Source organism: Daldinia childiae (assembly GCF_008694065.1).
Source record: "Daldinia childiae strain JS-1345 chromosome Unknown Scaffold2, whole genome shotgun sequence".
NCBI classification, from domain to species: Eukaryota; Fungi; Ascomycota; class Sordariomycetes; order Xylariales; family Hypoxylaceae; genus Daldinia; species Daldinia childiae.
This window is the reverse complement of record NW_022984643.1, coordinates 1,858,488-1,871,560: the sequence shown is the minus strand read 5'-3', so window position 1 is coordinate 1,871,560 and position 13,073 is coordinate 1,858,488. Positions and strand designations below refer to the sequence as shown.

The following is a 13,073-nucleotide window of genomic DNA, read 5'->3' as shown; positions in this document are numbered from 1 at the left end:
CCAGTAAAAGTTTAGAATGCACAACTGTTGATGCTTCAATTTTGAAATCATTATCATAGACTCTTTCTCTTCCTCCTTACTTTCTCCGGTTTGTATTTGTCGTGGTTTATCCCTAGGCAGACTGATACGAGTTTCCATATTACGAAAACAAGTCCCATGAGAACCACGGTTACTGTTCCAGAGCTGATCCGATTTGATTGTCCAAGGTCAAGAACGGGAACCCGGATTTCATGGTAGAGGTTCTCGCCTGGATTTGGCTTCGGTTCAACATGCCAGAATAGCGTACGAGGGCCAAATAGCCCATCGTATCCTAGATTCGTCCTGTCGAATGGACTGTTGGGGAACTTGGTGCCCTCTTCGGCTGCGCAAGCCCAAAAAACCACAGGCCAAGGGATACTAACGTTTCTGTAGCCATGATCCGCTGGTGCCAAATATCTAAGATGAAGTGGAATCTCAGCTGTCCATGGTTGGTCCTTCCCGTGTCTAGGTGGCTGCAGCTCTAGGAGGGCACTGGAGCCCCAAAGCCTCATAGCGTAGTCTGGAGCTTCAAGGTCTACCGGCTGGCTGATGTAACGCAATGCCGACAAATTCTTAGATGACATGAATAGCTCATCTCCAAGTTGGTACTTGTCGATGAACACGGTTCGAGGAAGAGTAAGGTACGTGTGCAGCGAACAGTACGCATCGTCCATCGGCGGTTTACTTGAGCTAAGGCGTAATTGCATAGTCGGGTGTAAACCCATCGGACGGAGAAAAGTGGCCTCGAAACCTGCATCATCGGCATTCTTGTGGCGTGAAGGGAACGAGAAGAGAGTTGGTGTAGGCCTGGAATCTTCACCTAAGACTGCCAGCAGTCCCGTGACGCCAAGCTCATGTGACTCTAGATGCGGAGGTGAGTCTGGTGTCATTATCCCAACCTCGGCTCTATGATCATGCTGGGAATTGATAAATAATGGCTGCCGTTCATGAGGCCACACAGCAGTGAGTTTCACAACATGAGAAAGCGCATCGTAAGAGAAATCGACCGAGTTGGCGTCAAGAAGCCGTTGAACTCGTGCCTTGCATTCGGAGTTACCGGAACCACAAGCATATTGTTCAAGGTACGAAGTGAAATGAGATAGGTCGTTTAGGATCTGGTAATATTGATATGCTGTCGAATGAGTGAATCGATCATTTGGTAATTTCGTAAACGATCCCTACAAATTATTAGAGAGCTAGAACGGACTAATATCATTTCTATGAGAGTAGCTTACAGATGTAGATGAGCAATCTAATGGTCCGAACGCTGTCCGAAACAAGCGGCATAAGCGACCGCCATCAGGTCTCTCACTATTGCCAGGCGTATAAAAGATATGCAAACCAGGAGGCAACCTTGAGGTCCAAGGACCTATAGCTTTGTAGGGAATAGGTTTTTGCCATCGAATGAATAGCTCGCGGGATTCTCGAAGTAGGTGTTGAAGCTCGACCGGAAGCTCCTCTAGAGCTAGTGTAATCCGGTCCTCCCGTTCAGCGGTGATGTCCGGTCCCGAAATATAACGACCTAAAAGCCTTAGAGCGGCGGGCTCTACTCCGTTCTCATTTTTATGGAAGAAGGTTATTCTTTGTCGCATTTTGTAGGGTATAAGTTGATGCAATCTATAATACTCGTCGACATCAAATGTTCTGGGAGACTGATCACACGGATACGAAGTACACGCCGTCCCCATGATTTAAGTCTCCAAGTGGCCCCAACCTCTTTTTACCTAACGTTAGGTAGATAAGAAGAGAGATAAGAAATATAGGCCCTGATAAGATAAGGAGGGGCAGATGGGGCAATCAAGCACAAAAATTCAGTTGGAACTCGCGCAAGGAAACGTCTGTGGTTTTTCTACTTTTACATTCTCCGCCTCGTGATCTTGACAGACGAAATAGAATGGAACCGCCCAGCCACGTAATAACATAGAGATACGTCGATACGTCGATCGGGCTGCGGGCTTGCATATTCCTTGGGCAGGAAAGAATTTTCACCCTCGTTAGACGTTCCAATAGATTTAATCCAGCTGTTATGCACTGCATCGCACCATTTAACACGTATCTAACAACTCTAGCCTAAACGAGGCGAACCACATCACACATTGGGTTATTACTAGCCGCCCTACCTCCCTTTTCCATGGTTAAGACCTAGCACTACTGCAAGACTACATGACGTTTGGCTATGACCCTGCATTAAACCCAGCAGGAAACCCAGCAATCCCGAATCCATCAGATCAGTAGCTTTAAATACATGGCGCATAACGGATAACCCCGGAAACTAATGGTACGAAAAGTAAATCAAATAAAGTTCGCGGGGGTACCAGCATTCATTTTCATCATTATTCCCCAGATTTTGCTTGTGAAAGTTTCGATACGATCTTTGGTTTTTTTTTTTTTCAATATCATGTGAAGTGAAGGAGCTGCTGTTGGTGAAGGCAAGGGTTATTAGTTTGGCGCTGAGCTCTATGCAGGATCTGAATCACGCAGCGCATAATGAATCAACCCTGTAGTCGACTAGCGGCCACTTGCCTCCGGTTACATCTCGAGTCGCAAATTCCGAGCAAATTGAGCCCGATACCGCCCCTTTTGCAGGCGCCTCAAAGCGATTTAAACGATTACTTAGACGCTCGGCTTGCACTATATAAAAAGAAAACAAAATTGCTCGAGGCCGAACTGTCGAGATGTGGCGCTACAAACTCTTTCCTAGGCGTCCTCTATCACCTATCGATTGACCTCAAGTCAAGCATATCCAGTACCTAAGAATAGCTCACAAATACATCAAGGAGTGTATCTGCCGCGGAGCAAACAGAGCTGCCTTCGCTCATTACAGAATCCGACATACCATACTAGGGATTCGTGGTAGACAAAGCTAAGTAATTGTTTTGAACTTCTGCAGGTAAAACCCAATGCTCTAAGTTTTCTGTGCCTTTTCATAAATGGCTATATACACGATGTCCTCTTACTTCACGTGAGCACAGAATACGCAAATACATGGACGTGGAACATCTTAGCTGCCATTTCCCACCTCGCGGATAGTCTGGGGGGCTGGCAAATTTGAACAATTGCCGTACAAATTCAACATCGCTAGTATTACCGGCCCAGCCTCCGTAACGGTAACATCCATGATCCTAGTAAATGGTCCGTCGAATCCAAATGCGATGCTTGGGGTACACTTAGTTCAACACTTATAAGTGTCATCTATAAGTGTCACATACTTGAAGAGTTTATTGAGAAGGCTTGGACTAGTTACATTGTCTCTTCGAAATCATCGAGAGGAGGGAGAAACGACGTCGGCTTTACATCGAGCGCATATTCAATATCCATAAGATTCAAGATATTTGCTCCGGGGTGTCAATTCGACTAAACAATTCGGTGGGGGGGATATCTTACAGCCACGATGACTCTTGAATTGACCTAAACTTGATTACAGTCCGCAAGAATTCTCCACAATGCGCCGGGTGCCGAGAGTCTCACCGGTCGATGAATTACAACAACCTTGATTATACACCGACTTTCCCGGCCCCTTAGAAAGCATTCGTATTAATGAGAGAGCGTGGAGCTCTGCGGAATCCCATGGTTTCTCCTGGATCACTAATAGGCTTTCTTCATCGTAATCTCCGCTACTTTAAGATTCGTGTCGGTATGAGAGATTAAAGAAACGAATATCGCAGACAGCTCCTTTAAATTTACGATGCGTCAATAGGGTCTATAAGGACACGATTAAACTGAGAAATCGGTTCTCAATGAGAGCAACAGCAATCAGGAGCCGTTACTGAAAGATAGCGACGACTGCTGTACCGCATGAAAAATACTTGGATCTAATTCTCCGATTCGCTTGCAAGTTAATGTTTATAGTCTCCTTATTTAACTAAGACATGTAGGTATTTGAGTGAGAGGTATATTATAATTTTGATTTTAGTTAATAGCGAACTTATCTTTCAACCCTTTAGCGGCGACACCTCCCAGCGCTTCTAGCGTTCCAGTAGCCATGATTTCGAGAACGCTAATTTGTAGGCCTAACACCTGTTTCCACCAGCGGCGCAGCTCAATTGCCATGAGCGAATCCAATTCAATTTGCGATAGTGTCAGGGATATATCCAGATCGTCCTCAGGTTTGAGCATTAAGCTGTATACCTTCTTACCGATTTCGTGGCTTAGGTATGAAACACTTTGAGGGTCGTCCAATACTTCGACATCATCAGCTACTCGTGCTAGGAACGCGATTAGCTCGCTGAAACTACTCCTTGTATTGGTTTCCTTCTCATTGCCGTTGTGGTAGAAGCCCATTCGTCGGTCCCGACGCCAATTAGTTCGCGTATTTGGGTCATTTAGGTCACTCTCAGATCGCAAACCCATAACTAATTGGCCGGTACTCGTCCAAGGAGTCAGCGTGGAGTTGCCTGTGGAGCTGAGTCCTTCAAAAGGGTATGATTGGGTGATAGCCAGTTCGAAAAGGTCCAGAAGCTCCGCCTCACGCAAGAAATACAGTCCTTGTGCTTTCATGTTCTTCCTTGCGAAAGGGGTTTCGGCGACGAAGCCCACGCCGTCTATTGGGCTGATATTAAGCACAGTCGCGGGGAGAGATAGGGAACGTCGGTATTGAGTAAAAGCTTCAAGGAACGTGTTTGAAGCACTGTAGTTCCCCTGCCCTGGTTGTTCGACAATAGTTACTATGGAACTAGCCATGACGAAGAAATTAAGGACATGTTCCTTTAGGTGCTCATGGAGATTCCAAGCGCCGGTCACTTTGGGGGCGTTTGCAGCCACCCAATCTTCATGTTTCATGCTTGCAATAGGTGAATCCTAATGAAGTATAAGTACGACACTTCCAAAGATAAGGTTGAGATTAACTTACCCGGAGAACCATCGCCAGATGGATAACTCCTTTGATGGGATATGGAGCCTGCGAAACCGCACTTCCAACGTCCTCAGTTGATTCAGCCCGACCCAGTACAGCGCGCACATCACACCCCATACTTCGCAATTCTTGGAAGAACTCCTGATCCTGTTGTGTCTTTCCAGCGCTTCTAGATAGAAATACTAGCGATCTAGCCCCCTTTTCGACGAGCCAGGTAGCGATAACTTTTCCAAGGCCGCCCAAGCCACCTGTTAACAGATATGAGGCGGTATTCTTGAAGCGCAACTCGAAGCGTCTGGACATGCTTGTGAGAGTCGAGGAATCTTTAGGTACGCGGACAACCACCTTGCCAATATGGTTTTCATCTTGTACTACGCGGAATGCATCTTGGACATCGCCTGCGTCAAATATAGAGAGTGGACCGATTGGCTTTATGCTACCAGTTCGGTAGAGTTCAACACACTTCTTCAAGTCCCTATATAAAATCACTTATCAGTATTTGAATGTGCATCTGATACTGAGTGTGACGAGAAAGTACGTACACTCCAACTCTCTGTGATCTCTTCTGTGCAAGATGCGTCATATTGACACAGGAGTATGACCGATGCTCTATGAAGTTTCTCATCCGAAGCTTACCACCCTCGATTGCGTCTCTCTCTCCGAGCTCGATCAGGGTGCCGAACTCAGCGACACAGTCCCAGGAAGCATGCAGTAACTCTCCAGAAAGGGAGTTGAGCACAATATCAGCTCCGCGGCCATTAGTCTCGCGCATCAAATCAGCAACGAATGAATCATCTCGTGAACGGAATATGTGGCTAGTCGGAATACCGAATTCCTTTACAAGGTGTTCCACCTTTTCCTTACTTCCGACAGTTGCAAATATCTTTTCGAGTATCTCTGTTAGTTATACCCATGTAAGTCGGTTGAAACGGTTAAGACATACCTCTGCGCCAACCATTTGGCAGATTTGGATTGCTGCGTGCCCGACACCTCCAGCCGCTGAGTGAATAAGAACAGACTGCAACCTGTTAGATCCAGCGCTCGAGCAACAGACGCGAAATATACTAGCCTGTCCCTTTTCTAGTCGTCCAATTTTCAAAAGCGACTCTATCACCGTTGTGTAGCATATAGGCATAGAGGCCGCCTCCTCAAAAGTGAGATTGTCCGGTATCTTTGCGACAAGAGAAGCCGGCGTTTTGACCTGCGTCTTGAAGCATGCGTTCGGTGGAGTTGCCATTACGCGATCTCCGATAACTAGATCATTTACTTTTGCACCAACCTGGCGGACGATGCCGGCCAGTTCGTGACCTAACGGAACATTCTCTGTACTGGTCTTAAGAATACCCATCGCATAGAGGACGTCCTACTTCATTGTTAAAGTCGATTGGTGTAGAGGAATTGTTACACATATATAGGTACTCACCTTGAAGTTAACTCCCACTGCCCGTGTCTCAATCACAACCTCGTCATCTCCAAGGCTGCTCGAAATAGCCTCGCCGACCCAACCGACATTCTCCAGTGATCCAGGCTTGGCGGTTTCCAGTGTCTTCGCCTCTTGGACTACAGCACTACTGGTATTCTGTTGTAGTTCTTTACTAACTGAGAATGGTTGGTATCGGCCAATCTTAACAACACCAGCGTCAACGACGTATTCTTTATCGGGCGCAAGCAAGTCAGTGTCTTCGATACGTTGAATCTTACTTAATACCTTTTGAACTAAGGTCGAGAATTGAGGTTCTGTAGGACTAATCTCTAGCGTATAGAAAGGCACCGAGGATTCAGCTCGGATAGATCGAGCGACACCGATGGATTGAGCGGATCGCGGATCTTTGCAGTCTACTTGGGCTGGTCTGGTCAGCCATATCATAGAGCCTGACTTGTAGTCCTGTAATATCTGTTGGAACGCATTTAGTCTTTCTGGCGAGATGTTCTCGAAAAAGTAACTTTCTAGATCAAGAAGGGATACAATGTCTTGGTCGTGTGGTAGCTTTTGTCCCAATCGAAACACCTTTGCCGAAACACTAGAACTTGCAAGATCTTCAACAAGGAGTCTTACTAGGTCTCCCTCAGGGTCGTCACACAGGATTGATACTGGCGAGGGTGTCTTTTCAGAAGAGGTATTATCTTCTATCTTGGTTGATACGATGGCGGCGCAATAATGGTAAGGCTCAGCAGCATCACGAAGTGCGGTATCGACCCCGGAGAAACCACTTGCCTTGAGCTCATCGTCCCATCGTTCAAAAGAAACGTAAGGCTCATAAGGTCGGTCATCTTCCACGCCGAGCCACCAACCAGAGAAATTACCAAATATGTAATTTGGAGTCCGCACAACAGCGCATAGCTCCGTCAGAACGAGAAGTCCTCCTGGTCGCAGGAGCGGCTGTAAGTTTAAAAGCGTTTCACGTAACGACGGTGTAGCGTGTACTACATTAGATGCTAGCACAACATCGTAGGTTCCGGCCGTGAAGCCCTGATCGAATGGAGACTTCGAGATATCAAAGACCTTATAGTCCATGTTGGGCGCATACGAAAATCGCTCCTTGGCCTGCGGGAAGAAGCCCGCGGAGATATCACTGAAAGTATAGACAGAGTAGGGCGGGTGGCCATCCTCTCTCACAAGGGTCCGGAGGATCATTTCGGTGGTGCCACCGGTACCTGCGCCAACTTCGAGGATGCGCATGTTTGGCCGCGAGTGGGACAGTAGCTTGAAGAAGTCTCCTTTTCCAAAACTAACTGCATTATAGATCTCCGTAAGGACGTTGTCTTGCATTAACGTCTCCAAAGTGTCTGTCTTGCCTGTGAAGATGTCTTCGCAGTTATCGTATATCCGCTTGATACCGATAGCCACAGAGCCCTTTTCTGAAAGGGGCAGGAGTTGTTGATATCTTTCTTCAATCATTGGCTTTCTCTCTGCAGAGGAGAGTGCTACATATTCCCTGCAGTACTCTAATAAGGGGTATGTCCCCTTCCTCGCGCGGCCGATCTCGAGCTCCAGCCAGTCGCGGAACTTTTCAAAGTGCCAAGAACACGGTTCTAAACCACGGACTCTATCAGAAGTTTCTAGCATGCATAAAAGTGTCATCTCTTCTTGCATCCTAGTCTCTTCAGGTATCGACCGTGGCGGACTAAATAACGTCGCGTGGTCAATCATATCGAAGTCCGGAAGCCATTCTAGACGAGCCGCCGCATGCGGCTCAGTCTGCTGAGTGGTGTCATTATCCATCGTCGTCAATTCGAGCCCACGTAGTCTTAAAGCAACCTTGCCGTCAGCAATACAATCAATAGCGATGGACTTGCGTCCGTTGCTAGTCGCCACAGCATCCATCGTCGCGGCACTTCTAGAGATATAAAGATCCTCAATCGTAGTAGGCACTTGTAGATCGCCGAAGTTTCGCCCAATACCCTTTGCCAGCGCAACTAGAGCAAGTTGCAAGCAGTTGTCAATCCCGGATGGATGGAATATGAAAGCCGGATCTTCATGGTGATGCGGAAGGCTGACATTGGCAGCAGCCAGATTTTTAGTGGTGGACGAGACGATATTTTGAAGCCCCTGAAACTCTGGCCCATACACAACACCAATATTATTCATTGTATCATACCATTTTGATCCGGGGATTTTTCTGACAAGTTCATCTTCGTCCGGTGTAAGAGAAGACGGCGGCAATAGATTCGTGCTTGCTTTGATTTGTCCTTCACAGTGCTTAGTCCAAGCCGAGCCACTATACGATGTTATAGAAAACTCGAACCAGGTCGAGTCAGCCGTGTCAGTCAATTTGGCAAGTCTTAATGTCGTTAACACCTCTACTGGATGGTCTGAGAGTACCATGGCTGACCGGGCTGTTGCGCGCCTCACTTGGTAACCTGCGTCAATACCCGTAATCTGTCTTATTGCTTCCCCGGCCATGGCAATATACCCTGAAAATGGGAAGACGATATCCGAGCGGATTTTATGATCTGCCAGCCAAGGCTCGTCCTCTAAGCTCAAAAGATTCCGCCAAGAAGGTTCATAGCTCGAACTTTCAGGGATGTGTAAACCGAGAAGACGATGGTGCCCAAACTGGCGGAAACGCCATTCCTTAGAAACGCGGGCTTCGTACCAGAATGAGCCGCCGCTATGATCCCAAGCATACCGGGGGAGGTCTGTCAGTATTTTTCCTGAGGGGAAAACAGCAGACCAATCGATTGAAACGCCGCTCCGGAATAGTTGGCCAAGTGCCGAAGCTAGACTGTGGGCACTGTTAGAGCCCCTGATCATCGTAGGAATATATTGGAATTGAGTCCCAAAGCTTGATACGATCTGTCGCAGTGGTCCGGATAGCGTCGAGTGAGGACCAATCTCAACGAAGAGTCGTCTTGGACGCTGCTCTAGTATACGTTGTACTGCAGAGTTGAAACGCACTCGTGAAGTCAAGTTAGCGATCCAGTAGTCCGGCCCAAGATCGTCACTGTTCTGAATGATCTTTTCTTTTACAGATGAAAAGAAAGGTATACTAGCTTGCTGACGACCAAGACCTTGGCGCTTAAGTTCTTGCTCCATTAGCTCTCGATATTTTAAACCTAACCCCTTCATATGGCCTATTCGATCGAGTTAGCACATAAGTATTCTCTTCAATCGGCCGCGAGTGAGGTACTTACTTGAGTGATAAGCCATGTCCACCTTGAGCTTCCTCGCAAGTACATCAGGTTTGTCTACCTTGATCGCATTAAGAACATCGTCTAGCGCTCCTACGTCGCCGGAAAGGGTAACGCTGTTAGGACTGTTATCACAAGCGATCACTACACCCCCTTTAACATATTTAGAGACATCAGCGACACCCAAACCCACGGCTCCCATCCCACCGATTAAGGTCTGGTCCCTTGTCACGTAACCTCTATAATATGCCGATATTAAGGCCTCTGCAAGCGAGATAGCTCCAGCCGCATAGGCGGCCGCGATCTCCCCACTGGAGTGGCCCACCACGGCAGCGGGCTGGATGCCGACTCTATGAAGGCTTCGGACAAGAGCGATCTGGACTGCAGTACAAAGGGGTTGGGCTAGTTCAGCGCGATGGATCTTACTCTTTTCCGGCGGCGCGAACAACTCGGCTATAGATAGTATTAGTAAGGATAAGGCAACATAGAATAAACTACTCTCTACCTTCAATTGACCACGGCGGAGTATAAATAAGTGACTGGAGGAGACGGTCCATCTCCATGATGTCGGTTCTAAATCCTTCGTCCGTAAGAAAAAGTTCCTTCCCCATTTCCGGCCATTGTGCTCCTTGTCCGCTGAATACCATCACGATGTCAGGGTTGCTGACTGGCGCTTTTGCGGGAGTTGATTTCTCGACTATCGTGCCATTGCTGTCGATGATCATGAAGGCTCGATGGGGCAGGATCTCCCTACGTCGGCCGAATGTGTAGGCAATGTCATCAGCATTTTCGGGATGTTTATCGACATATCCTTGTAAATTATCGATATATGCCTTTAGGGATCCTTGTGTGTTTGCGGAGAGGATGGCTAGCTGGGCACGCTTTAGTCCTGTGCTTTCGCTATGTGTCGGGCCGTTTGATACGGGATGCGGGTTCGCGTCTAACACAATCTTTATAGAGGATTAGCATTGGTTTCCCCTAGGTAATAAGGAAATCTCTGTTTCATGGCCTAGGTAATCTAGAGACTTTTACTTACGTGAGCGTTCGAGCCCCCTATTCCAAAAGAGTTGATGCTAATTCGTTTCGCTCGGTCTTGGGGCCAACTCGTTGGCTCAATTGGGACTCGAAGCTTCCTACTCGAGAATGGAACTTCATATAGTTAATACCATTGTAGATTTAATCTTATGGATCAGGCTGAGACTTACTCTTGGGATTTGGCTTGTTGAATTTGATATTAGGTGGAATTATATCGTGCTCCAGCGCCAAGACCCCTTTAATAAGACTGGTAAGTCCTGATGCACCCTCCGAGTGGCCTACATTAGGTTTCACCTAGTAGTATGGTCAGTTAGCAGACCTCTTCCTAATACCTGAGCCTAATAGCACTTACAGAACCGATGTATACACCTTGAGAACCAAAGATATTCCCTATAGCGTTTGTCTCTAAGGGGTCACCGGTCGGTGTTCCTGTCCCATGGCACTAAAGTTCACCGTATTAGCAATTTTACATTAGATAAATGGGCTATAACACTAATAGAAGTTTACCTCAACGAATGCTGTCTCGTGTGGTAGAAGTCCAGCATCTGCATAAACTTTACGCATCAAGCTCTCGTGGGCGGCTCCGTTAGGCGTCATCAGACCCTGACTCCTACCGTCGCTATTAGTTCCGGTATTTCGGATGATAGCCCTAATCGGGTTTCCATCACGGATGGCGTCATCAAGAAGTTGACATAAACGGCATTGATAGCCTCGGCTCTTGCAAACCCGTCAGCAGCGGCATCGAAGGTTTTGCAGGAGCCCTCGGGGGATAGAATGCCCTCTTCCGTCATCGCAGCCGTTGTTGTTGGGCCCATGATCATGTTGGCACCAGCAACAATGGCACCTGTGCAGTCGCCATGTTGCAATGCTCGGCATGCTTCGTGGAGTGCTATAAGTGAAGCAGAGCACCCAGTCTTAACTACCATACTAACGAAGGTTGGAATATTAGCTATCTTACAAATATGAGGAAGAAAAGGGGTATAATAGAATGGCTAACCTAGGACCTTTAAGATCGTATTCAAACGATAGTCTGTTAGCAAGCATAAGATCCCCATGACCAGTCACTGTGGACGGGGTCCCAAGTTAGTTATGAGTTGTTTTACAAGATAGGCAATAGAGAGTAATCTTTGTAGGAATGGTGTCAAATTGTACAAATTCTAGACATTACTTACTAATATATCCGCCCGAGTGTTGGGTTTCTTTGGCGCTGATTTGAAGCCAGTCCTCTCCAAAGGTACCGACATAGCAGCCAATCAACCGGCCTCTATAGTCAGCTTCACCAGCGTTTTCAAAGGCCTCCCGGATCACTTCAAGGAGCTGGCGCTGTTGTGGGTCAGTTCTCTCCAATTCATTCTTACTCATAGTAAAAAATGATGTGTCCAACTTGCTGAGGTCTTCATCGAGAAAGTATCCATACTGAGTCTTTATGGCACCTTTCTTTCCATACCTATCAGCAAATGCGGATGCATTATATCGATTGGATGGGATGGGGCCTCTAGTGTCTTTCTTGTTTACGAGCACGTCCCAGAAGGTATCAGCGTCTCGCACCCCGCCGGGTAGACGCATCGCCATTCCACAGATAGCAATTGGATGGATTGCATTTTGCTCTCCGTTTGCTACCCCGTTTGTTGAACCAAGCAGCCTAGAAGACTTGTGATAGTCGTTGGTTCTTGGTATGGTGCCATTACCTAACTGCTGTTGAGAAGTTGGGGCTATGTTGCTAATAGTCATCTTGAAGCAAATGTTGAATAAGAGTATAAAAGGAGGGATAGAGGAGTCTTAACCAAGTAGCAGGACTATATATTTACCTACTATAGCTTAGTAGTATTCATAAGTCACAGAATTATAGAAGTCTATAGTCAACATGAGCTTTTATATAAACGTCTTACAACCATTTACCTCATATTGTGTATCTGGTATGAGCGGTTTCGGTTATTCTACGAGTTGCTATCAGAGAAGACGCCATCCCACCTCTAACTATTATTCTCCAACTAAAAACTATCAACACTCTGCGATCAACTCACTCAGCTATATCTGTATCTATCTCCGTTACTAACAATGCACTCATGAGGAGAAAGTGCTATTCCTTTATCTCGGTCAATGGAATCTTCTTAATTTCATTAGTGAGTGTGTGAGATGCTTACCATTGGGGGTCGACAATCTGGAGAAGCAGACATCATTATACCTCAATATACGCAACTAGTGTAACTTCTGTTCGTGTAGAGCCGATTACGCATACTATTATACATTTGTAAACCCAAAATTCGACCAACATGAAAGATCTACACCCTCTATTTGAGAGCATGGTGTAAAATTGTATATATTAAGTACGTATTTAACCTACTACTTAGTATCAGTTATCATAAAAAGTTATCCTTTGAAGCCTTATACGTATAAAAAACTAACTTTAGACCCCAAGGAATACAAAGATAAACTCCAAGAAGGTCTAAATAATATGGCTATACTCTATAGTACGCCTTGCTTACCGATCATCCATCCACATAATCATGCAGACATTATCACATATGCAACTATT

At 46.5% G+C, this 13,073-nt stretch overlaps 2 protein-coding genes across 2 annotated transcripts; both read right to left on the bottom strand.

Moving 5' to 3' along the window:
* Window positions 1-53: 53 nt before the first annotated feature.
* On the bottom strand, window positions 54-1,610 carry GL218_01422 (Protein pbn1; the record flags this gene model as incomplete). The annotated part of the gene is made up of 2 exons (XM_033577891.1): window positions 54-1,196; window positions 1,254-1,610. 2 exons carry the CDS (start codon window positions 1,608-1,610, stop codon window positions 54-56), a joined length of 1,500 nt encoding a protein of 499 aa, XP_033437853.1.
* Window positions 1,611-3,927: 2,317 nt separating this feature from the next.
* On the bottom strand, window positions 3,928-12,268 carry GL218_01421 (Lovastatin diketide synthase LovF; the record flags this gene model as incomplete). Its single annotated transcript, XM_033577890.1, has 12 exons — window positions 3,928-4,815; window positions 4,868-5,345; window positions 5,413-5,753; window positions 5,814-6,233; window positions 6,294-9,445; window positions 9,506-9,955; window positions 10,008-10,452; window positions 10,539-10,651; window positions 10,708-10,831; window positions 10,890-10,979; window positions 11,152-11,426; window positions 11,710-12,268. 12 exons carry the CDS (start codon window positions 12,266-12,268, stop codon window positions 3,928-3,930), a joined length of 7,335 nt encoding a protein of 2,444 aa, XP_033437850.1.
* Window positions 12,269-13,073: the final 805 nt, after the last annotated feature.